General features: G+C 40.5%; 2 protein-coding genes across 3 annotated transcripts; one reads left to right on the forward strand and one right to left on the reverse strand.

The window, feature by feature from the left end:
* Positions 1-399: 399 nt before the first annotated feature.
* LOC140725408 (uncharacterized) lies at positions 400-13846 on the forward strand. Of its 2 annotated transcripts, XM_073040836.1 has the most exons (3): positions 400-1053; positions 7714-7782; positions 13084-13846. In XM_073040836.1, exons 1-3 carry the CDS (start codon positions 459-461, stop codon positions 13131-13133), a joined length of 714 nt encoding a protein of 237 aa, XP_072896937.1. In that variant the 5' UTR covers positions 400-458; the 3' UTR covers positions 13134-13846. The 2 variants fall into 2 exon arrangements, with proteins under 2 accessions (XP_072896937.1, XP_072896938.1); XM_073040837.1 differs by lacking the exon at positions 7714-7782.
* On the reverse strand, positions 9186-27438 carry LOC140725407 (SLAM family member 5-like). The gene is made up of 6 exons (XM_073040835.1): positions 27368-27438; positions 20344-20436; positions 19160-19522; positions 15733-16014; positions 14801-14888; positions 9186-11141 (listed from the first exon to the last, which is right to left on the reverse strand). Exons 2-6 carry the CDS (start codon positions 20390-20392, stop codon positions 11120-11122), a joined length of 804 nt encoding a protein of 267 aa, XP_072896936.1. The 5' UTR covers positions 20393-20436; positions 27368-27438; the 3' UTR covers positions 9186-11119.

Genomic DNA, 27438 nt, shown 5'->3' on the forward strand with positions numbered 1-27438 from the left:
AAGCTCTACCGGTTGAAGTTCACCTGCTCAGCCAGTGTTGCCTGATCATTTGGGAGTTGTTTGTGGGGGAGGGATTAACTGCATGACTGTCTCTGAAATATTGACTTTGTTACTGCTCTCCCTTTCACCATAGGCATCAAGGAAAGCCATTATATCAATCACCAATCCTCCATTCCTATCTGTTTAAAACTCTCCAAATCTCCTTTCCCATGAGTTCCACCCTCTTCAAGAATGTTGCCTGGCCCTTTCAATGTTTGGCATTCTGTTTTCTGCTTTTATTTCAATTCTGTAAAACTGTTCCCTGACATTGAAAAATGTTTATCAGGGCTCCCGGTGACGTCATTGTCGAGATGGCAGCTTAAGTCACGAGCTCCTCCGGAAAAACACGTATTAAGCTCCGTTAACCCATCAAATATAATATTTTTTGAAAAATATTTGAACTGAAAAGAGGGGCAAGAATGAGGAAAAAGAATGGAAATAAAAAATGCGACACTGCGAAGCCTGCATCCAAGAGGAGTGCAGCGAGCAGCTCTCCGACCCGACTGCGTGCTAGCGAGGCAGACGCCGGGCCTCATTCAGGCGAAGTGGCGAATATCTTCGAAATCCTGAAAGAAATAATGGAGGTCCAGAAAGATATAAAGCAGCAGCTCCGTGATTTGATTGAGCTCACTAGCATCAATCAAAAAATAGCGGTGGCAGAGACTCGAATTGAGAAGGTGGAAGATCGCGTTCAAAACGTAGAACAGATACTGAGTAAGACAATAAAAATATTAAATCACCAAGAAGGTAAACTGCTTGACCTGGAGGGAAGATCACGGGGGAAAAATATCAGAATCTACAACGTTCCTGAAGGAGCAGAGGGCTCGTCTATGACGGAATTTGTCAGAAAGTTACTGCGGGACGCACTGGATCTTCCCCCGGATAAAGAGCTGGAAGTCAAAAGAGCCCACCACGCTCTCGTCCCAAAATCTACCCGGGATAGAAAGCCACGCTCAATAATAATTAAATTCCTTTGGTACAGCACCAAGGCAGAGATTCTACGAAGCACCTGGGGTAAGAAGAGAGTGTTTTTAGAGAATAAATTAATGTATTTCGACCAAGATTACCCCCCCCCCCCCCGCGGTCCCCCAGAGACGCAAAAAATACTCTGAAGTAAAGCGAGTACTAAAGCAAAATAAGATTAGATTTCAAACTCCGTACACTGCTAAACATTGAGTGTTTTATGACAACGGGATGCGGTTGTACCAGTGGAAGAGGCGAATATAGACATGAAGGCCAGAGGGTTGCCTGTCAGCGTCACCCAAATGAGGGAAAGCCTGGCTGAGGAATTATCCCACTCTACTTGGGAAATAGTGCAAGAATCGAGAAGGCAGGAGACAGGAGGAGGCCAAGAGAAATATATCAGGAAGAGACCGGGAGTTTCCCAAAGAGAGTCCTCACCCCCTTCAGAACAGCCATAAGGTTTGGCTAACTTTAAAAATGTTGAGAAGCTAAACAGAAGCAAAAGTACACAGTGATATACCTATCTCGAGAAATACTTATTATAATGTGGATTTTATATTACTTAGTTATTATTCTTTATTTGCTCACTTACTCCTTTTTCCCCACCAAAATGAGAATATATATATATATGTGTGTATGTGTGTAATGTGTATGTGTGTATGTATGTGTGTGTGTGTGTGTATATATATATATATATATAGGAGGAGTACACAGGGAAATCTTTTCTGTGTAATGGATTTGTTCACTGACTTATGAATACTGCAATGGAGGCCCTCAACTCACAAACAGGAGGGGTTATCCCCCACAGTTAGACATTTCCTCTAGCTCAATGCAGGGGTCATCTACTAGAGACCCCAGCCTTGGAATCACACGTTCATTGCCATTTTTTGTTATTATTTGCATTTCTTGGTTCTTATTTGTTCAGGGAGTAGATTGATTAAGTTTTATTCTAATTTCAATGATACATTGACAGATAAATACAGATGGCTAAGGACAAGGTAAAATTCATTTCTTTTAATGTCGATGGGCTATTAAATCCAATCAAACGTAAGAGAATTTTATCCAAAATGAAAAAAGAACAAGCCCATGTAGTATATTTACAGGAAACTCATTTAAGTGATAATGAGCATAAAAAACTAAAGAGAATGGGCTTCACTAATCTGTTTTTCTCCTCATATAAATCAGGACATAGGAGAGGAGTTGCTATTCTTATCTCAAGTAAGCTAAATTTTGAAAAAGTATTCGAAATGGGAGATCAAGAGGGCAGATATATTCTGGTAAGGAGGAATATAGACGGCAAATTGGTTACTCTATTGAATATATATGCACCCCCGGGAAGTGATATTGGTTTCTTTCAGAAAATTACTGATATTATGGTAACGGAAACAGAAGGTCTCCTGATATGTGAGGGAGACTTAAATTTACAATTACAACCGAACTTAGACTCTTCCAATAGAAAAACCTATGAAAAAATATCTTTACATAAGAAAGTTAATACACTTTTTGAGGATGTTGGTTTAACTTATATATGGAGGGACCTTTTCCCTGACAGAAGGGATTACACTCATTATTCTGCTCCCCATTCTGTATATACAAGAATAGACTATTTCATAACATTTGGAAAAGACAAAGACAAAATAAACAGCTGTGGAATTGGGACAATAGATGTAAGTGACCATGCACCTATATATTTATCTGTTGATTTTGACCTACAACCAAAGAATACTACTTGGAAACTAAATTCAAGTCTACTCAATGATCCATACTTTAAGGAACAAATTAGAAAAGAAATTGGTCTCTACCTAGAATTTAATGATAATGGAGAGGTTTCACCTCCCATTTTATGGGATACTCTGAAGGCAGTCTTGTTACGCCTGTGCCCCAAATCTGAGGGGCCGAGGGGTGCAGAGAGGCCCCCTCCTTTTTGAGAATCGCAGGATCACTATTGATTCGGGTCAGGAGACCCAGGAAATGAGAGAAAGACATGCAGAATCCACAAAGGGGTTTGGAATGTCCTGGCCCTCAGCAATACAAAGCCACGGGAAGCGGCCATTGTCTCTTGGAGACGGAATTGTGTATTGAGTACTGTGCTTCGTGGAAGCCCTCAGGCAACGTGGGCTGGTTGGGGGATGGCATCATCCCAACCTGATTGACATCTGAGACCCCGTGAGTGGGGATAAAAGAGGGTCTGGGGAACGGCCCCTTTAGACGCACCAGAAGAAACGCTAGAAATCCCGTAATAGCGACAGCCGGTGGAAAGCCCATGTGAATCCTTTTCCATTTGCCTCAGAATTGGTGGGCCTTACCACGGAAGAACGGCTTTAGCTAAAACAAAGGAGAAATCAGCCCCAACGACTCTCGAAGGATTGACATCATAAAAGGAATGGGCAAGTTTTAAACTCTCTCTCTTGACTCCAACCAAAGGCTGCAGCCTGCTTGAACTTGAGTGACTTTTATATTTCCATTGGACAATACATTATCCCCTAGACAATGATAGAGCTATTTCTTATTGATTATTATTATACCCGCGCTTTTAGATTTAGTATTGATGACATATATTATCTGTATGTTAGCATGGATATTATTTTTGTGTATTTTTTCCAATAAATACTGTTAAAAATAGTACCATCAGACTTCAACGGACCTCTCTATCTTTGCTGGTAAGTGACCCAGTTACAGGGTACGTAACAGTCTTAAGAGGGGAAAAAAATAGCAATATCTTCATATAAGAAAAAAATAAGGAATAAAACATTAGAGGATTACATAATAGGCTGAAGGAGGTAGAGAAAAAACACAAATTGAATTCGGCACAGGATACATATGGGGAAATTAAAAGAATTAGGAAAGAAATAAATAATTTGGCTACGCAAGAAATCAGGAAAGTTTCTGAAACAGAGGCATTATGAAAATGGATCGAAATCTATGAAGATACTGATGTGGAAACTGAAAAAAAAGATAGCAGAAAATACAATTCATAGAATTAGGGACCCAAGAACGAAAATGATAAAAAATAAGCTAAGTGAAATTCAAGAAGCTTTTGAAGTGTTTTACAAAATGCTATATTCCAAAGTTCCAGGGGGAAGCATAACCCAAATTGACACCTTCTTGAATTCTCTAGAGTTACCCACTTTAAGCGAAGAACAAAATAGGATGACTGCTGACAGAACTGAAGTTGAATTAAAAGCTGCAATTAGTAGGCTTGAATTAAGCAAGTCACCAGGATCAGATGGGTATACGGCAGAGTGGTATAAAGAATTTAAAAATTAGTTAATTCTTGTTTTACTCCCCACACTGAACTGGGCTCTAAAAAAGGCACAAATGCCACCCAGTTGGAAGGAAGTGATAATCTCAGCTATACCAAAAGAAGGCAAGGATAAAATGGAATGAGGGTCATTTAGACCAATATCCGTTCTTAATGTAGATTATAGGCTATTTACCTCCATCATGACCAAATGATTAGAGGAGTTTCTACCCATACTGATACGTAACAATCAGACAGGTTTTATATGACGACACCAGACACAAGACAATATACGAAGGACACTTCACATTATGGATCATATACAAAAAAAGAAAATCGAAGCAATAGTGATAAGTGTGGACGCCTGAAAAGCATTTGATTCCGTTAATTGGAATTTTCTTTACAGAGTTTTACATAGATTTGGTTTCCAAGACACAATTATTAAAACTATACAGACGCTATATGACAATCCTACTGCTAGGATTAAAGTCAATGGATATTTATCAAATAGTCTTACCCTAGAAAGGGGCATGAGACAGGGTTGTGCATGGTCACCACTACTCTTCGCGTTATATCTGGAACCATTAGCTCAATACATCAGACAAAATGAAGATATCAGGGGAATTACTATTAAAGGGACAGAGCATAAATTGGCTTGTTATGCAGATGACATTTTGATGTATCTAGGGCAACCAACATACTCTTTACATAAATTGATGCAATCCTTTGAACAATATGGTCAATTATCAGGATACAAGATCAACATAGATAACACCCAATTACTTTCATATTACTATAGCCCACCAAGAGAAATTGAAAGTCGATACCCCTGGGCATGGCACACAGAGTCTTTCAAATATTTGGGCATCATTATGCCAAAAGATTTGGCAAAATTATCAGAATGTAATTATCAGCCTCTATATTTAGAAAATTAAGGAAGATGTGGCAAGATGGAACCTGATTCCTTTTTTCAGTCTCAGTTCAAGGATTGAGTCTATTAAAATGAATATACTGCCCATACTGTTATATCTCTTTCAGACCCTACCAATAGAGATTAATTAAAATCAATTCAATGAATGGAACAAGATACTATCAAGGTATATTTGGCAGGGTAAAAGGCCTAGAGTTCATCTCAAAACTTTGCAATTAGCAAAGGAAAAGGGGGGATGGGGCCTACCTTCTCTTAGAGATTATTATTTTGCAGCACAATTGAGAGCTGTGATATGTTGGTGCAACCCATCATATGACGCTCAATGGAAAAACATTGAGGAGCGGGTAATTCCCATCCCCATACAAGCAATTTTGGCTGATAACAACCTGCAAAGGTACATAAATACTATTGATAACCCATGGGTGAAATTGACTCTTAAAATATGGAAAACTACTATAAAAGAATATAATCTAGAGGGAGATTTTGCAATTCTTAAATGGTGTGCATATGACTCAGATTGCCCTGTTATCAAAGACTATTGGAGGGGGATACACAATGCCCTACAAGACATCTTTAAATGTGAAATACCCTTAGAGAGTAAGACCATATATTTTATATATATATATATACCTCAAGAATGGTTGAAAAGAGATAAATATTTAATGAATATACTGTTGGTGGCTGGTAAAAAGACACTTACTAGGAAATGATTATCACAGGAGAGCCCAACTTTAAATACATGGATGGAAATTACGATGGACATTTACAAAATGGAGAAGATAACAGCGTCTGTTAATCATAAGCTGGAACAATTTTATTCATACTGGGAAAAATGGTTTAACTACATAATGCCTCATAGGCCTGATTTTATTCTCACAAATCAATGAATCTGTTGTAAAAAAAAAGATCACTCCCTACTTGTACATAGTTCTTCTCTTTTGCTTGTTTTTTCTTTCCACTCTTTTCTATAAGTGTATACCTCAGATAAATACTTTGTGGAGATTTGTGATATATATGATTATATGATATATATGTACAAAGTTTGAAATACATCTTATGTATATGTTTGTTTGATGATGAACTTCAATAAAAAAAATAAATTACAAAAAAAAGAAAAACGTTTGTCAGTTTCAGTCTGAAATGTCAACTGTTCTTTATTCCATTGATGCTGCCTGGTCTGCAGAGTTCCTCCAGCATTTTGTGTGTGTTGTTCAGATTTCCAGTATCTGCAGATTTTCTCTACTTTATCAGTTTCTATCTACTCTAATGAATGTAGTTAATTAGGTTCATGAAATCGATTTCCCAAAAATAGATTCTACAATAACATATAGGGCAGAGTTACATCTAACCTGTAATTCATCTTAAAGCTCTACGTTTATTACAGTCAGATTTATCAATTAGGTTGCCCACCTCAACTAAAATAGAGGTAAAAATACTTTTGTTTGAACATAAGTAACAGTAGTTTGATGTTTTAAGTATTCATCACTTTAAAAAGAGTAATTTCTTTGTCAGTGTTTTTTGGAATACATCTCATTATCCAAGATACTGAAGAACAATGAAACAGCTGGAGCCGCCTTTGAGTGTCAGGGTCAGGGCATCAGGGTGCTTCCTACTAATCTGCACACCACTCACATCTCAATTTGCTAATGAAACAACCATGGGATTGAGGTGCCGAGGTTGGTGGAAGTTCAGAACTGCAACAATAAAGCGACATGGGATCAAGGACAGGAAGCAGGTTGGGTCCTACATGACTTTTGAAATGCGCCAATGTTTTGAACTTCAATGTCAAAATTTTACTGCTGTTAGATTTGTTGCAGAGAACATGAACTTTAAAATACAATTTGTTGCTTAATTTGTCTTCTGTGTAATGATTTTATGCTTTTTCTAAATCAGCTGTTCTGTTTGCAAGGATCCATGGCCCATTTTTCTTTTCTGAAATACACATCACAATGGTCTGCCTTATTTAAATACTGATTTTAACCTCTGTTATTGCCTTCAGTTACAGAAAAGGAAGGGCATCACGTATGTCCTGAATCAAAAGTGTTGCAGCTAGCAACAGCACCAAAACTTCAAATGGAGGCTTAGAGAATGATCACAAGATCTGTGGTTGAATATTCATTTCATCTGCACTTTTCTAACCATCAAATAATCATGTTTATGCAGGATCTGTTGTCTGTTCTTAACATTTCCAAGTATTACCATACTGTATTGTCAAGGAACAACAGAATTTGGATAGAATCACTGGGGCGGTTAGGAGTGGATTTGTTTCTCCATGTCTCATTCAAAGAATTGGGTTTGGCTTCCAATGAACAGAAACACACAATGTTTGCAAGTGCAAAAACAAAAAATAACACAACATTATTTAGATGAGCAATATTATGGGTGTAGTGGAAGACAGGTCCCAAAGAGAAGTTTCTGAGTGGGATTTGTATTTTATGGGAACAGAAATCAGCAGTGGAACAGACACATATATAGGAGTCACAAAGGGGCTGGTGGCTTTGTGAGTAATGGTGACAAACATCAGTTATTTCCTCCACAGGATCAGCATCACTGCAAAATATTCTCTGGTCCGATCCACCCTTGTGCAATGTTGGGATCAGTGAAGGAGGTTAGTCAATACCAAAGCTGCTTTCTGCTTATAATTCCCTTGCTCAAATGTTCATATGAAATCAACATCTGACAGATTTGATCATGTATTATCACAAAATAGATATGTAGCTCCTAACACAAAAATAGTTAATCAATTATTCATAACAAAAATCAATTCATTAAAAGTAGTAACTCATGTTTATATTTTTTAAAAATACTGTTTCATACTATATATTGTAGTGAAACTTAGGTTTACAATTTCCCAAGATTTGATAGGACAGAAATCAATGCCAGTGAACATCTTTTAGGAGATGTATACATTTAAGACCAAAACATTCAGCCCATTGAATCTGCTTCACAAATTCATCATGGCTTGCCTCCACTTCCCTCTCAACCCCATTCTTCTCCCTTCATCTCTTTCGTGCCCTGAGTAATCAAGAACCCATCAATCTCTGTCATAATTACATCCGATGACTTGGCCTCCACAGCCAGCTGTGGCAATGAATTCCACAGATTCACCACCTTCTGGCTAAAGAAATTCCTCCCCATCTCCATTCCAAATGGACATTCCTGAATTTGTGCCCTCTGGTCTTAGACTCACTCACTATAGGAAACATCGTCCCTATATCCATTCTATCTAGGCCTTTCAACATTCAAAAGGTTTCAATTAGACTTTTGCACAGTACTGTGTTTGTCAACATGGAGTAGAGATAAGGTTTGTAAATCTGGTGGGAGCAAATGGTGCTGTGAATAGTGACCACAGAGCATTGTGGGAGGGGTGTGGTACATCTACCAGAGAAAGTTTCCCAGGAGCAGTGGGTGGCACAGGTGCAGACACAGCCAGCCCTGAGGCATCAGGGTTTGAAACAATTGGTTTATTGATGGTTACAGAATGTCCCTCTGGTGCTTCCCACTCCCTCCCATTGCCCTTTCCTTTTCCCCACCGTGATTCCCCTCTCAAAGTTCAAAATACTTTAATTATCAAAGTAAAAATGCAACTTACAACTCTGAGATCTGTCTTCCTCAGACAGCCACAAAACAAAGAAAAACATCAACCATCCCATGGATAAAAAACCAAATTGAACAAACAACAACCAGAACATCAACCCCATCTCCACGTGCAAAAACAAATCCTGCAAACGGCAACAAGAATATCAACTCCATCCCACGCACAAACGACAATGAAAAAGAAAGAAATAAAATACGATATAAAAACAGAATCAGAAGATCCAAACTACAGTCCAGCTCATAAACCACAGATGCAGAAACTTTGCAACAACCTTCGACTGGGGAGGAGGGGTAGAGGGGAGAGAGGGAGGAGATGGCGGGGAGAGGGAGGGGGGAAGGGGAGAGGTGGGGGGGGGGGAAGGGGAGAGGTGGGGGGGGGGAAGAGGAAGAGATCACTCAATTTCAGGGGCCTTTCCTCGGGAGCAGTGAGCAAGCGGGAATGGCACCCTGCCCCAGCAGCATTGAGCCAGGCTGGTAACGTCACTCAACACTTGCTCACTCTCCATATTTGCCTCAATGTTTTCAGTCTTCCTCAATGCTTTAATCGGCGAGAAATGGAGTCGATCATAACCTCGCACCTCATTCCTAAGCTTTTTTACCCCTTCCCGCTCAGTCCACCAAAGAGACCCATATCAGAATCAGGTTTATCATCACTCAAATGTTTCATGACTTTCAATGACTTTGTGGCAACAGTACAGTGCAATACTTAAAATTAATACAATGTGGTGCAAAAGTCTTAGGCACCCTAGCTGTAAATATGTGCCTAAGAGTTTTGCACAGTACCTTATATCTGAAAATAATTGGTATCCTCATTGAAATTATTGGCCAGTTTACCTTCATATTTTATCTTCTCCATCTTACGGCTTTTTTTTACATTGCCTTCCATTGGTTTTTAAATTTCCCAGTTCTCCAACTTCCCACTAGTTTTTGCTGTATTACATGACATCTCTTTTTCTTTTATGTTGGCTTTGACTTCCCGTTGGTTGCATCATCCTGCCTGTACAATGCCATTTTGGGATTTATCTATCCTGCATCTTCTAAATTCTTCCCAGAAACTCCAGCTATTGCTGCTCTGCTGTCATCCCTGCTGGTGTCTCCTTCCAATCAACTATGGGCAGCTCCTCACTCATGCCTCTGCAATCCCTTTACTCCACTATAAATAATGATATATCTGACTTTAGGTTCCCTCTCAAATTGCAGGGTGAGTTCTATATTATGATCACTGCCTCCTAAGGGTTTCTTTATCTGAAGGTGCCAAATCAAATCTGGTTCATTACATAGTGTACTATCCGGAGTAGCTGATCCCTTACTGGGCTCAACCACAAGCTGCTCTATAAAGGTATTTTGTAGGGATTCTACAAATTCTCTCTCTGGGGATCTAAAATCAGCACCAATCTGATTTTCCCAACCTACCTGCATGTTGAAATCCCCCATTACTATCTTAACATTGACTTTTTGACATGCCTTTTCTGTCTCCAGTGGTAATTTGTGATGCACATCCTGGCTACTATTTGGAAGTCAATATATAATTCCCATCAGGGCCTTTTTACTTTTCCAGTTTCTGAACTCTACCCACAAAGATTCTACGTCTTTCCATCCAATGTCACATATATGGACGTAGCTGAGATGCAATTGTGGTTTGCGTCTAGGTTAGCAATCCATGTAATGGATTAGAACTAGGGGACATAGCCTCAAGATTCAGGAGAGTAGACTTACAGGGGAGATGAAAAGGAATTATTTTTCCCAGAGACTGATGAAACTGTGGAATTCTCTGCCCAATGAAGCAGTGGAGGCTACCTCAGTAAATATATTTAAGACAAGTTTGGATATATTTTTGCATAGTAGGGGAATTAAGGGTTATGGGGAAAAGGCGGGTAGGTGGAGGTGAGTCCATGGCCAGATCAGCCATGATCTTATTGAATGGGGGAGCAGGCTCGATGGGCCAGGTGGCCTACTCCTGCTCCTATTTCTTATGTTCTTAACTCTAATGGATACAAAGGAGGTTGTGATGGTTACAGAAATGGAACTCGCAGGGCAGGAGAGTGGTGTTTGGGTGACTACTGTCACAATCAAGACAATTTCTCATATTCCATGAGCAGGTGGTCATGTCACCTCCAACCTCTGCTCAGGTGGTTACGAGGTGTCCTGGCTTTCCCTGAAACTTCAAGCCTTGGGAATTCATTGTATGGGTCAGCTACCAGTTGGTCATGCTTGTGGTCAGCCAAAGGTGCTATAGAGAAATGAGCTGTCATTCGCAAGTATGGTCTGTAGCATTCCAGTAAGGGTTGGTGAATTTTATGCAGCAATGTGAGTGTTTCCAGGTAATTCTTGGAGACGATCATCAGGGGTTAGAATTCATCATTTGGACATCTAAAAAAAAGACACTGATGTTAAAATGCTGTATAATCCAGTGTTTATTTTTAAATTGAGAAATCAATACAAAACTTACAAAGCAGTTGTGAAATCATTCAATTATATGTGGAATGAATTCAAACATAGGAAGGCCATTCCCAGCCCAGGTAAAGTCCTCTTCTTAATGCCTGGGAGCTGTGCTGACATCGAGAGCACTCTCCCTTGTAACTGCGTGACAAAGTTGTACTCCAACTCCTACCTCATGGGTAACATACTGGATCTTTCCACTGCAATCCCTTTGTACATCAAGAGTAAATAATACTTTCAAATCTTTTCATGAAAAATAGTGGATAACCATGCAGATAACAGGAGGAGACTTTTCCATTCACAGTTCTAGTGGACCCAGATACGAGGCTTATAAATAACACTGAAGCATTTCCAACCAAATTCAGTCAGAAATGATTCTGAGATCCCGACCATCATAGAATTCTTTAGCCAAATCACACCATTGTGATATCAAGAAGAGTTTTATGCACTGGATACCAGAGATTAAAGCTACAGAACATGATGGCATCCCAGCTGTAGTACAGAAGATTGTACTGATTTTCTCGCTGCTAGTCAAGATTCAAGATTGTTTAATGTCACTTCCTGTAAACAGTTGTAAAGAGAACAAAATAATTGATAGCCTGGACCTAATGCCCCTGCATGAAAAGGCCACAAAAGATAAGATTCCAGATTCATCCAGATGTGCACTTGAGTTACCATTGCAGAGTGTCTATGAATCAAGAGCTAGTGAACATGATTGATAGAGACATGTATTTGATGGTCTGTGTGGACGTGGTTTTTCAGAAGAGTCAAATAACTACACTGTCGTAATATAAAAATATCCAATTAATTAGCGTGCTAAACACCACAGGAGAAAACCAAAGCATCTACAGGAAAGCCACACAGGCACAAGTAGAACATGCAGACTCCACACAGACAGCAATAGAGATCAGGACTGAACCTGGGTCACTGGACCTGTGAAGGAGAAGCACTGCCCATTGTGAAGACCGAAAAGGAAACATTTGACACTGGATTAAAATCCTGCAGGTAAAATATAAACAATCCAATAGGCATTTGTGAACCACAACAAGAATGTTCATCTTCATCAAGGAGACATGATAAAGGTGTACAAGACAAAAGGAATAGACAGAGTGGACAGCCAGCGCCTCTTCCCCAGGGCACCACTGCTCAGTACAAGGGGACATGGCTTTAAGATAAAGGGAGGGGAGTTCAAGGGGGATATTAGAGGAAGGTTTTTCGCACAGAGAGTGGTTGGTGTGTGGAATGCTCTGCCTGAGTCAGTGGTGGAGGCAGATACACTAGTGAAGTTTAAAGGACTACTAGACAGGTATATGGAGGAATTTAAGATGGGGGGTTATATGGGAGGCAGGGTTTGAGAGTCGGCACAACATTGTGGGCCGAAGGGCCTGTAATGTGCTATACATTTCTATGTTCTATGTTCTCATGTACATAGGAAAGATATGAATACCAGTCAGTATTCCAAATCAAACTAAACATGCAACGAAGTTCAAAATTAGAGACAGTGGAGAATCTATGTGATACCTCAGTTTGCATGTTTCTGCTTTAAGTATATTTATATATGTATATATTATATATAAATATTTGTATATAATGATCAAATGATGATGCAATTTCAAAGATTTTAACATTGAAAGGATCATCTTTTAAAAAAAATAAGTTATGTATCTATTTATTCAAAAACAAGGCATTCAAAAATATTTATTGCAACTTGTTTGATTTTAATCAGATTAAGCTAGAAGATGAAGATTTGTAAATAATTTCCATTCGTATCTTCAACTGTCATATTTCCTTAGTAATTGGAATATTGTAAATGAATTGCATTAATTGTTTCTGGCCTAATGTGTCATATTTTCTATTTTATGAAATACTGAAGACAAAGCTGGAATTTGGCTACAACATCAAGTGAAGGACACATGGTGTTGAATTAGGAAGATACGGGATCAAGACCTTTTGAAGATTCTGAAGATTTCTTGCAAGTGACCGTGCAAAAGTTAAATGTTATTTCTTTGTAACTACAAAACGTAAAAGAATAAAGAAAAATATACACACAAATGCAAAATACTATATAATACAACTACTATATAGGCATCCACATCATAATAAATTTGAAATGGTCTTATTCAGGTCTAACAATTTAATTGCTGAAGAGGATTTCTTACTCCCGAGGAATAACTTTTCTCCTGATGGGGGAGGTCGCTCAGCTTGGCAGGTGAGACTTGTGGCTGTGAAAGAGTCTCAGGTTCTGGGGCCTCCTCCATGGTGGTTCTAGGAGTTGACTGTAGGACTGCAGGAAGTGGTTCTGACAGCTCTGGACACCTTTCTTCTCCAAGATTCTCTTGTCGTCTTTTGGACGTGCTGGCATCCTAAACAGTACATAGCACGCTGCCTGATCTGCTGATCTATCCCAGGCCATCAGACAACGCTTTGATCGAACACTTGCATTTTGTCCATGCCTAGATGACCAGCATGTAGCTCATCTATCACTTTAGCTCACAGCTTGGATGGTACAAGAACTCTCAATCCAAAATAAGGCAACCACAGTCAAGGGCGTTTATCCTAATGTTGGTTAAAATGGGGTGTCTGCTGTATCGTCCAATTTAGACCTGAGACACTGTAGGGACTTTTCTGGTTTCCCTTTGGATCATCTCTTTTAGGGAGACTGTTCATTTGCGATAGGAGAATATGTCAAGAGGATTGTCCTCCTGTAAATATTTCAGGTATATCCTTATCCAGGGTAAATGCTACAATCCATCAGCATTTCCATGATTAGCTGTGCTCTTGAATTCAATTTTGTGATTGTGTCCTCCAATAAAGAACCTACGTCTGCATTCGTGCTGCTGCTGTTAGTGGAACTTCTGTTGATTGAAAATGGACACTAGTGTTTGATGATCAGTGATGAAGGTAAACTCTCTCCCACACAGGTGCTCATTGAAATGTTTTAGACCCCAATCATTGTCAATCTGAGCATAATTTTCTCTAGAGCAGTATGGGAATGTGATGCAAAGGCTATGGAGTGTTCACATCCATCATTCATAACATGTGACATGACTATACCTATACTAGAATACGACATGCCAGAGGCAGTCTTCACTGGATGATGTGGGTTATAACATGACAGTACAGTGTCTGATGTCACCATTTCCTTTGTCTTTTTGAAAGCTACCTCACTGCTTTGTCCATTGCCATTTCTTCCTGATCTGTAGTAATGAGTCTATCTAGGAACAAGGAATCACCACCAACATCTTCTGAATTGTCATACTTAATTACGTTCATGCTGTCTTTTTCACTTTGTGCTCTTATTATAAGCAAAACTTCAATGCCTGAAGTTTAAAATGTTACTGAGAATTAATTACTACTGAAAAAAAATTCTCAGAATTCAGTTATATAGCCAAAAGTCTGTGTAATTACTAATTAAATTCCAGACCATTGCCAGAGAAACACCAGACATCAGCCACATCATTAATACACAAATTATGTCATAACTTATTTAGTTGATAAATTATCCTAAAATAAAGGAAATCCAGGCTCTGTGAGCAACAGACCACTTTGTTTTCTCAATGGATCGTACTAACCTGAGCAGTGACACTTACCGATTAGACAAGTATTGTACAAAAGCCAACAATGAAATTGCCATCATCATCATCAAAGGAATCAGGATCATAAGGTAATTTCTTTTATCTGAAAATAGTTTAAAGAACTTAATGAGATAAATACACCGTTCATCTTCTTATGGTCAAGTGTACCACACGTTCAGATCAATAATATGGCTGTTCTCCAGCTTCTATTAAAAGATTAGTTTTTCCAATGGCTTGATTTTCAAAAATAGTTTTATATTTTGCTTTTCCTTTGATCTGTGGTTCCATGTCTTAAAAGCACACCGTATCAATAAACATTAACTGTTATTTAGGCAGCATATGTGGGAAGAGTGACAGAATTAATGATTTAGGCTGAGCAGAATTCATCAGAGCTCGAATGTTAATTCTGTATGTCTAACCACAGATGCTGCCTGACCTGCAGAGTATTTACAGCATTTTCTATTTTTATGTTATATTTCCTGCATCCGCAGTTTCTGATTTGATTGTCAGTGATTCTATTTCCTCATTTATGGTTAAATTCTGCTAAATATTGTAAATAAAGATCTTAAGGATTTGTTTTATTTGTCACATGTACATCGAAACGTAGTGAGATGTGTTGTTTGTGCCAAATCAAATCAGCGAGGATTGTGCTGGGCAGCCCACAAGTGTCAATGTAGCAAATCCACACCTGTCCATCTTTGGTATGTTTGAGGAAAATGAAGCACTTATGAAACCCACACGGTCATGGGGAGAATGTACTAATCCCTTATAGATGGGCAAGAATTGAAACACAATCAGCACTGTAAGGCGATGCACTAGCTGCTTAATATTGCTTTAAGTGCTCAAAAAGATACATTCCATGTTTCTTGTCTAGTAGTATAAGTTCATATCCTTGGTATCAGCGGCAAAGACAATATTATATAAAAGATCGACGTCCAGTTTCTCACCGTTCAGATTTCTGGTGTTACACAAGTTGTTAGATATCTCACTGCTGGATGCATTACTGATGGGATTTTTTGCAATGCACCTGTACTCATGTTGCTCCTCTTCAGTAGCACAGTCTATCACAAGAATTGTGTTTGTATACGTCTCGATGATGACTCCAGATAAGGATATTTTCTCCCAATAAATCATGACTGACTTTTCGTTGGAGACAGAGCAAATCAAAGTGATATTTGGTGCATTCTGACCTTGACTTAATGTATTTGCTACAGGTTGAGAAACTGGTTCTGAAATATAAAAATGTAAGAGGATTTTTAAATGCAGTTACAATTATTTGATGTCCTTATTTTCCTGAAAAATGTCATAGATTACTATACAATTGCATGTTTTTCTTTTAAGTTTTGTGTTATAAAGTTATTAACCTCAGAGCCGACAATACTGAACAGAAAATGCAATGAGAACAACATTAAACAAGTTGATAAGCTGGACCATGTTGTGTACTTGGATGTACTGGAACATTTGAAAAACATTCAGTTAGATGTCTCCAGTGCCAATCAAGAAGTAACTCAGGTTACTACAGGAAGCAATGGGATAGTTTGCTGGACTCTGGCAATGATCTTTGCATCCTCACTGGCCACTGAAGACTGGAAGGAGCAAAATTTGATTCCTTTTTTCATGGAAGGCAATAGGGAAAATCCTGGGTATATAGAACACTTTCATCTTATGTCAGTGGTGAGCAAACAATTGGAGCGGATTCTTAGAAACAGGATTTATAGCATTTGGAGAAGCATAATCTGATTCGGGATATCAGCATGGTTTTGGACGGGGCAGGTTTCTTCCTTGGGAGTATGATAGAATTCTTTGAGGCAGTGAGAAAATAAATTGATGAACATACAGCAGTTGACAAGGTTCTTCATAGAAGGCTTACTCAGAAATTTAGAAAGCATGGGATCCAGGGACGCTTGAGAGCAGGGATACAGAAATGGTAGCAGATGGAATGTATTGTGTCTGGAGGTTGGTGGCCAGTGGTGCTTTACAGGTATATGTTCCCTGCCCCTTGTGATTTTTATAAATCACTTGGATGAGGAAGTAGAAGAGTGAGTTTGTAAGTTTGCAGATGACACGAAAGATGGTGGTGTTGTGGATTGTGTAGAAGATTGTCATTGGTAACAATAGGATCTTGTTACCAATCTTGTAACAAGAGGATCTTGTTACCAATAGGATGCAAAGCTGGACTTAGTAGGGGCAGATAGAGTTCATCCAGAAAAGTGAGAAGTGTTAGACTTTGGAAGATCAGACATTAACACAGAATGCAAGGTTAATGGCTTGATTCTTAGCAGTATTGAGGAACAGAGAGATCTTGGGGTCTGCGTCCACAGATCCCTCAAAGCTGCCACAGAAGTTGATAGAGTGGTTAAGAAGGCATAAGTTGTGTTGGCCTTCACTTGTCGGAGGATTGAGTTCAGGAGGCTTGAGATAATGTTGCAGCTCTATAAAACTTGGTTGGACCACACTGATTATTGTGTTCAGTTCTGATTTTCTTTTTATAGGAAGGATGTTGAAGGTTGAGAGTGTGCAAAGGAGATTTACCAGGATGCTGTCTGGATTAGGGATCATGTCTTATGTGGGTAGATTAAGCCAGATAGAGCTTTTTTCTCTAGAGCAAAGGAGGATGAGGTTGTAACACACTGCAAGGCGTGATGGTAGAGGCAAAAAATTAGGGACATTTAAGGGAGTCTTAGATAGGCACAGGGATGAAAGAAAAAATAGAGGGTTTTGAGGGAAGCAGGAGTTAGATTGAGTTTAGATTGGTTTAAAAGAGTGAGAAGACTTGTACTGTGCCATGCTATGTTCTATGTTTTCATACAGGTCCAAGTCTTGATATTGAAATTTGGGGAAGTGATGATTCATACAAACAAAGTTTGTATCTACTTTCCCATGGGATTTGATAGACTGGATTTAGATGTATGCATTTCCTCAGTCCAGTTTTGCACAATTTCTTTGATTGTGATTTACACTAACACATACAATAATGTTCTGCCAATGAAATTCTGCTTTAACGGAGAACACAAAGATAACCTCAACATTGTATTTTGATTTTTATTGATTACCCATTTCATGAGGAATTCTGTCGATGCAATGTTGAAGGGATTTCTAAAGTTCAGCTCTGTTCTACCTGCTTGGTATATCTCAGTTGGCTTGTAATGTAAGAATAGTAGAGTATTTACCTTTCTATGACTGATATGGTATATTAATACTTCCTACGTAGAGACATGCTTTGCTTTCTTTCATGAGAACAACGATGCCTTTATCAAATGAGAAGTGGTACCAGGTATGATTTCATAATGCTCAATTGGTTAAACAAGGGACAAACAAGTTCATTTCTTACATTTAGCTTTAGCAGTTTCAACGCACTACCCTATATAGACAATAAACTTACTGTATTATGTCAGAAAACGTAGGCTTGTTTGATAACAGTGTAAACATTTGCTGCTTTTGAATGACTGAATGGAAACATTACTAAACTGGTCTTTGCAGGTCTGCTTGTGTCAGTGAGTGCATTAGGGACAAGTGATTAAACTACAGTGGTCCTTTCAAATTCATTCTTCATGAGAAATTGATCCAATATAAATCCATTAAAACACTGATATATTTTTAACTTCAGCTAGACACTACATTAATCAACTAGAATTTTTTCCTGTTTAGTCATCTTTTAAGAAATAAGCATGACTTGTGAGGCCAGCCTTTACTACCCATCCCTAAAGGTCATCAACGTTGGTGGCGAGCTCCCTGTGGTGGAGATACTTTCAGACCACTGACACATTTAGAGCTCCAGGCTTTAGTCCCAAGAACAGTGAAGGGCTTGTGATACATTCCCAGGTCAGGCAGCTGTGTTAACTGAAAGGGAATCTGTACGTAGTGACCATTCTATGTCCCTGCTGCCTTTGCCCTTCTTGTGGCAGAGATTGTGGTTTCACATGCTATCACAGTAGCCTGGGTCAGTAACATCTCACTACATCTTGCACCCTGAAGGCAAAGATTGCAACGTTCTCTAGGAAGTTCAGTACTGAATTTAATTTTACAGAATGAGCGGCAAACCTCCACATTTCTGACTCGATTGAAGGAAAGTAACTGTGCCGAGGACCCAGTCTGAGGAATTGTTGCAGTGATTTTCTAGGGCTGAATGATGGACCACCAACATCTAAAATGACCCCGATCATTGGGAGAATTTTCCATTGACACTGACCGACTTTGATCTTATTCAGACTCCTTAAGGTCACACTTAGTGAAATGCTTTCTTGCTGTGAAGGGTCATCACACAACTCACTTCTGCTCTTCATATAGTTGACCTTGACCAAGTGCTGGAACTTGAAAATACTCAACTTTCTAAAGATACTGGAACTATAAAAAGTACGAGGAATGAATACTTACCAAAGACCTGAATCGTGAATGTACTTTGATCATGGTTTTTCAGTTCTACCCCATAGTAGTCGGTTCGTATTTGATACTCTCCACTGTCACTAACTTGTATATCATATAACACCACTGATCCATTTTTGATTGTAGCTCTGTGTTTATATTGTGGATGCACAATATGCAGATTGTCTGGATTATTGGATGTCCATGTGAAAATTTTAAAGTGCTGTGGAAGTTTTAATCTAAAGGTAACATCATACTGATCTTCGTTGCTTTGGTATTCTATGGGGAACATCACGGTTTGTCCTGCAGCAGCATTAGTGACACTACCAGGTCTGGCATACAATGCTCCTCTGCACACCAAAATTAAATGGAAAACTGGAAAATAAACACAAATTCAAAAGTAAAGTACTGTAGACACTGGAAATCTAGCATTGTAAATCATGATCAACCAGTTTACCTTGAAGCACCATAGTACACGGAGTAGTGTGTGAATTGTACTGAAGTTTCAAGGACAATATTCACTACACCCTGGAGCCAGTCAGCAAAGGACCATTTTCCCATGAATGTTGTATTGAGATACACCTGATGCCAGGCTGGACACTAGAAATGAGCCTCAATCTGGACAAGACACCTGCTGGTCAAAGAGCCACCGGCTCAAAGATCAACAAGGTTGGTTGAAGTACAATCGCTGCTCCAATCCTCTTCTCCAATTGTACTCTTGGCAGTGACAGGATCAAGTGTGTGAGTTCGATGGAATCTCAGAAGAAAAATATTGCTACAAAAGATAGTTACTACTGAGAGTGAATAGAAAGAAATTTTGTCCAGCTTTCTGAACAAGAGCAGAGGAAATATTTTCTCTGAGATGAAACTGAGCACAGCTAGCTTTTTGAAGAAATATTTGTTGAGCATTATTTCTGAATGTCCTAAAATAAAATAGAAATACTGGAAATGTTCAGAAGTCAAATAGAACCCTCAGGAGAGAGAAAATAAAATCAGATCAGCAATTTTCCTCACAGCTACAATCTATTAAAGTGGGAGATGTTGGGCATTTACGTGTGTTGTCTGACACAGGTGTTGGGTACATTATCATGGAAAAGGAATTCAGAATTATCAGCAGGTCAGCATTTTCTCAATATATTTGAATAATACACAATGTGTTTTACAGATTCAAGCATTCTTCAGTTTGTACATGTTACCTGAAGCAAGTTTGAAGATGTTGATGTTTAATGTCTCTGAAAGTTCCATGATGTGTCATGCACCTTTTTCCTTTATGGGAGTGTGAGGTGGTCCTAAAAAAGATGAGAGAAATGTGAGATTCAATACTCAGTACTGGATTTCCAGCAAATACTAGCCAGATGAGTGTGAGTAAAGCATGTTTATGTCATCTTCTTCATCATTAAAAAGACAACTTGTTAGTTCTCACCAAGGATAGTGTAACCAAAAACAGATTATCTGTTCTTGTTGACGTTGTTGGAAGCTAGTAAGCTGCTGCCTCACAGCTTCCCAGAGCCCTCGGTTCAATCCTGACCTCAGGTGCTTTGTTTTCCTCCCCATAGCTCAAATTCAAGCAGATCAGTAGGTTAAATGGTTAATTTCCCATAATGTGCAGATGACTGGCCGAGTCTGGGGAGTCTGGGGTAGGGGAAGGGAAAGGATAGATGAGAACGTGGGGTGAATTATATAAATGGGATTAAATAGGATTATTGTAAAAGGGTGGATGATGGTTAATGTGGATTTGGTGGCCAAAGTGCCTGTTCATATACTGTACATTTCTGTGACTCTTATAGTAGGTATCAGGCAAAAATATATTTAGAAGTGGAAAAAAGTGTAAAATTGGTAGTTGAGAAAGCCCCATAACCAGGTAATATGATATATTTAAGCTCAATGCACTAAGCTATGTCTAGCTGAAGACACAAATGATATTACCATCTACTTTATTGCAATTTACATTGCATATAACAAATGCTGAAAGAAGGTAAAATGTTTAAGTGTGAAATCTAGGATCTGTGGACCTTCGAAGCAGTCCCAGAAGTGACAGATCCTAACATTGTTGTCCTCATAACCTGGCCACCCTGGCACTTTGACATTAACATTGCCACTAAGACACAATTGGAAATAGATGGGTGGTTCAACAAGGAAATGGCAAACATGAAGACTCCATCTTCACAGGATGGGTTTTCTGTCAGGAAAGTATTCCAGCTGCTTGTTCAGGAGGGAGAATGAAAAGATAAATCTGTGGATCCTTCCTACTGACAAAATGCGTGGAGCACCAATATTCCAACTTCCATTCTGTCAGAGGCAGATGCAAGACCTCAAAACAGCATTCATAATACAGTCACCAATACCTTTTGATTATGTCATTATCGAAGCAACAGACTTCAAAGAAGTCCAAGTCACCCAGGCCTAGAGAGATGTTGTTCAGTGTTGGACTCTACCGTCTACAAGAAAATGTTCTCACAAGGAAATCAGTGAAGCTTTCAAGGACTTTGCAAAGATAGATCTTCCCACAAATGACAATCAGGTGACTCATATTCATCCCAGCCAATAAGAATTCCAATCCATTCAATATTGAGTGCTTGTGACACTGCTGACTCCATGTGTATCTTCATTGATCTCCTACCTTCATTACAGAGGTAGAGTGGGGGATATGTTAGATCATGAGAGGACAGATCATGAAGATCATATTTCTACTTTTGCTGATGGTCCAGATCAGCTCATGGATGTCCAGTCACTTATCATGACCATATTCCACCCAACACAATGGAGGGTGTCCCAACTCTGTTACAGCACTTCATCTCCATAAGGACTGTGCATTGGTAACCTCATACAAAGATGTTTTTTGACAATATATCCCTCCAACTATGTAAACAGTTGTAAATTTCTCATGGAGGTCAACTCTCCCTTTTTTAAATGCTACAGAACACATAATTACCCTCCTCAGTGTGTCCTCATATCATCCCATGAAGCAACGTGGTGTCAGGCCTATCTGGGCTTGAACGCAGACTCCAGTATGACAGTACAGAACTCTAACACTGTACCCCAGGGACTGAGGGAGAAATGAACCCAGGAGCAGAGATCATGCAGGAGGTCAGAATGAATATTCAGACCGGTACTTTACTGGAAAGTTTGCTTTCCAGCACAGTTCCAAAACAAAGGCAATAATGCAAATCAGAAGGCCAGGGAGTGGCTCAGTATAAGAAAAAAAAGTCAAATATGAGCAGGTGAGCAATTCCAAAAACACAACAGGCTGAATCCAAAGTTCTAAAACAAAATGGGTCCAAAATACAAAAGTAAAAAGACAAGGGCAAAAAGACACTCAAAAAGAACACAGCAATTCAATTACCAAAGAGACACAGTATCAAGTGTTGGCTCAAAGACTGAACAAAGAACAGTAACAACACACACAAAATGCTGGTGGAACACAGCAGGTCAGGCAGCATCTATAAGGAGAAGCACTGTTGACGTTTCGGGCCGAGACCCTTCGTCAGGACTAACTGAAAGGAAAGATAGTAAGAGATTTGAAAGAAGTGTGGGGAGGGGAAATGCAAAATGATAGAAGACCGGAGGGGGTGGGATGAAGCTAAGAGCTGGAAAGGTGATTGGCGAAAGTGATACAGAGCTGGAGAAGGGAAAGGATCATGGGATGGGAAGCCTTGGGAGAAAGAATGGGGGAGGGGGGGAGCACCAGAGGGAGATGGAAAACAGGCAGGGTGATAGGCAGAGAGAGAGAAAAAAAACAAACAACTAAATATGTCAGGGATGGGGTAAGAAGGGGAGGAGGGGCATTAAGGGAAGTTAGAGAAGTTAATGTTCATGCCATCAGGTTGGAGGTTACCCAGCCGGTATATAAGGTGTTGTTCCTCCAACCTGAGTTTGGATTCATCTTGACAGTAGAGGAGGCCATGCATAGACATATCGGAATGGGAATGGGACATGGAATTAAAATGTGTGGCCACTGGGAGATCCTGCTTTCTCTGGCGGACCGAGCGTAGGTGTTCAGTGAAACGGTCTCCCAGTCTGCGTCGGGTCTCACCAATATATAAAAGGCCACACTGGGAGCACCGGACGCAGTATACCACACCAGCCGACTCACAGGTGAAGTGTCGCCTCACCTGGAAGGACTGTCTGGGGCCCTGAATGGTGGTGAAGGAGGAAGTGTAAGGGCAGGTGTAGCACTTGTTCCACTTACAAGGATAAGTGCCAGGAGGGAGATCGGTGGGAAGGGATGGGGGGGACGAGTGGACAAGGGAGTCGCGTAGGGAGCGATACCTGGGGAAAGCAGAAAGGGGGGGGAGGGAAAAATGTGTTTGGTAATGGGATCCCGTTGGAGGTGGTGGAAGTTACGGAGAATTATATGTTGGACCTGGAGGCTGGTGGGGTGGTAGGTGAGGACAAGGGGAATCCTGTCACGAGTGGGGTGGTGGGCAGATGGGATGAGGGCAGATGTGCAGGAAATGAGAGAGATGCATTTGAGAGCAGAGTTGATGGTGGAAGAAGGGAAGCCCCTTTGTTTAAAAAAGGAAGACATCTCCTTCGCCCTGGAATGAAAAGCCTCATCCTGAGAGCAGATGCGGCGGAGACGGAGGAATTTTGAGAAGGGGATAGCATTTTTGCAAGAGACAGGGTGGGAAGAGGAATAGTCCAGGTAGCTGTGAAAGTCTGTAGGCTTACAGTAGATATCAGTAGATAAGTCGTCTCCAGCGATGGAGACAGAAAGATCAAGAAAAGGGAGGGAGGTGTCGGAAATGGACCAGGTAAATTTGAGGGCAGGGTGAAAGTTGGAGGCAAAGTTAATGAAGTCAACAAGCTCAGCATGCATTCAGGAGGCAGTCGTTGATGTAGCGAAGGAAAAGAGGGGGACGGATACCGGTATAGACTTGGAACATGGACTGTTCCACAAAGCCAACAAAAAGGCAGGCATAACTGGGACCCATACGGGTGCCCTTGGCTGCACCTTTGGTTTGGAGGAAGTGGGAGGAGACAAAGGAGAAATGATTAAGAGTAAGGATTAATTCCGCTAGACGGAGGAGAGTGGTGGTAGAGAGGAATTGGTTAGGTCTGGAATCCAAAAAGAAGCGAAGAGCTTTGAGACCATCCGGGTGAGGGATGGAGGTATATAGGGACTGGACATCCATGGTGAAAATAAGGCGGTGGGGGCCAGGGAACTTAAAAATCATTGAAAAAATTCAAAGCGTGAGAAGTGTCACGAACATAGGTGGGAAGAGATTGAACAAGGGGGGGATAAGACAGTGTCAAGGTATGCAGAAATGAGTTCGGTGGGGCAGGAGCAAGCTGACACAATAGGTCTACCTGGACAGGTAGGTTTGTGGATCTTGGGTAGAAGGTAGAAACGGGAAGTGCAGGATGTGGGAACTATGAGGTTGGTGGCAGTGGATGGGAGATCCCCAGAGCTGATAAGGTTGGTGATGGTATAGGAGACAATGGCCTGGTGCTCCTTAGTGGGGTCATGATCAAGGGGTAAATAAGAGGAGGTATCAGAGAGTTGTCGCTGTGCCTCGGCCCGGTAGAGGTCAGTACGCCAGACAACAACAGCTCCCCCTTTATCAGCAGGTTTTATAGTGAGGTTGGGATTGGTGTGGAGGGAGCGGAGAGCAGAGCGTTCGGAAGGAGTTAGGTTGGAATTGGAACAGGGTGTGGTGAAGTCGAGACGGTTGATGTCCCGTCGGCAATTAGCAATAAAGAGATCCAGAACGGGCAGAAGGCCAGAGCGGGGTGTCCATGAAGAGGAAGAGGGTTGAAGACAGGAGAAGGGGTCATCAGTGGGGGTAGGAGAGTCCTTGCCAAAGAAATAAGCTCGGAGATGGAGCCTGTGGAAGAAGAGTTCAGCATCATGGCGTACATGGAACTCGCTGAGGTGTGGGCGAAGGGGGACAAAGGTGAGGCCCTTACTGAGGACAGAGTGCTCTGCCTCAGAGAGCTGAAGGTTGGAGGGAATTGTAAAGACTCGGCACGGATGAGAGATGGGATCATAAAGAACAGCATAATTCACACAGTTTAAACACTGAAAGTGACTATGCACAGGTGAACTCAATCACCATACAGGTAACCAGTAAGGTTAGAATATTTGGAAAACAGAAGCCTTCTGAAGGCTTCTAGTGACCAACTGTGGATGAAGCCCAAAGTCCTGACAACGTGGTGAGTCCACTCCCTCTACATCCCTTATCCTGCTTCTGATAAACAGTTGTTCACTGTGAAGAAGTGTTGAGGTCATTCTAGCGGAAGGTCCAATTTACTACCTGAAACTCTTCAAATTTCATTTCATATTCAATGTATTGGTTTACAGGTCTACTTCTTGTGGGTTCCCACACGTAGTGGTCTTGAGGGGAATGAGTGTGTTGATTGTTTGGCTAAAAAAGCTGTTAGAAGTTCAACTGTGGATGTAGTCCTTCCGCTGAGCAAATCAGAAGCTAAGAGTTTGGTGGGGTTAAGAATTAGGGGATTATAGTAAGACTTGTGGGATAATGGACATAAGGGGAGACACCTTTACAAAATACATAAAACTGTTGATAGATGGGAGAAGCGGGTAGAATAAGAAGGGAAGGAATTATATTGACTCGACTTTGAATTGGGCATACAGTGCTTAAATATTCCTGATAGCTTGGTGGAAAACATCACTCTGGAGTGCGTAGGTTTTGTCATCATTATGAAACAGTTGAACACACTCTTTTACAGTGTATACAGTGTTACAGCTGCGTCACTGCCTGGTTCGGAAATTGCACCATCTCGGATCGCAAGACCCTGCAGCGGATAGTGAGGTCAGCTGAGAAGATCATCGGGGTCTCTCTTCCCACCATCACGGACATTTACACTACTCGCTGCATCCGCAAAAGAAACAGCATTATGAAGGACCCCATGCACCCCTCATACAAACTCTTCTCCCTCCTGCCGTCTGGGAAAGGGCTCCAAAGCATTCGAGCTCTCACAACCAGACTATGTAACAGTTTCTTCCCCCAAGCTATCAGACTCCTCAATACCCAGAGCCTGGACTGACACCTTGTCCTATTGTCCTGTTTATTATTTATTGTAATACCTGCACTGTTTTGTGCACTTTATGCAGTTTGTAGTCTAGTGTAGCTTTCTCTGTGTTTTTTTTTTGTGTAGTTCAGTCTAGTTTTTGTACTGTGTCATGTAACACCATTGTCCTGAAAAACGTTGTCTCATTTTTACTATGTACTGTATGGTCGAAATGACAATAAAAGTGACTTAATTTGGAACAAAAGCAAATACAGGATGCACTACTATCTTTGGGGGTTGACAGCTTCCATTTTAAAACTGTAAGTTTTGGAAATTAATTTAATTCACAATATTGTCTTTCATTATTTAGAATCTATAGGGCTTTCTGCGGTAACCTAGTTTTCATTTGCTAACTACTAGAACTAGTAACTCTCTACAACTACACTCCAGTCCAGTTGGTGGCGGTAATGCATCTTTAAATTAGACCGCCAACCGCCATCAAAAATCCGAATTGTAATTCAGGATTATTTCCCGAATTTAAATCTCCCCACCGCCTTTCTGCGATTTGAGCTCTGAGCTACCTGTCGCCGCACGTTTCCATTTCACGCTAACCTGCTTGCACTGGTGAAGTCTGTGTGTAATCTCCTGAAGCGTGGGGAATATTCTTTCCCATAGAAGGTGCCTAACCTGGTGAGAATTCTCGTTTCTATTTTTATTTCAGATTTCCAACATTTGTAGTTTTTGTTTTAAATTAAATGTTTATTTGAGGACTGAGTTTTTTTTTTGCACCGCGTACCCACCGCTGCTTCCCTGGTGCACTTGTCAGTTTGAGTGGAAAATACTTCCTAAGCATCCGGACTGCTATCGGCTCAGTTAATATCTGCTTGACGTTGCTCTCAAAATGGATATTTTTCTATTACCCGGTCCCTCCCTCCTCTCCATTCAATAACATCTTAACATTTTTTCTATGCCTCGCTCTCTCCTCATTCTGCACGTAGGTAGATTTTGATGGAACAACCGTGTTGTGAATCCCCACCGCCACCACCAGCGAATTATGACCGTGATGAACTGAAACTTTCCTTCTGTCGGCGGGAGCTGGAACAACGTCCCAGTGGCGGCCTCTCTGAATCCAGCCTAACACTTCTCTGTTTCAGTCCAGGCTGGAATTGAGAAACTGTTTCCCCCCTCTGCAGGAATGACAGCCAGTCTCTTCACAGGAATGACAACCACTCTCTTCGCACTCACCTAATTCCCAGGGTGTTTGCAATTCCAGCGCCGCTCACACCAGCCCTTTCAATCCTTGTCCGTCAAGGAAG

The sequence above is a fragment of the Hemitrygon akajei genome, chromosome 3 (genome assembly GCF_048418815.1).
Source record: "Hemitrygon akajei chromosome 3, sHemAka1.3, whole genome shotgun sequence".
Classification (NCBI taxonomy): Eukaryota; Metazoa; Chordata; class Chondrichthyes; order Myliobatiformes; family Dasyatidae; genus Hemitrygon; species Hemitrygon akajei.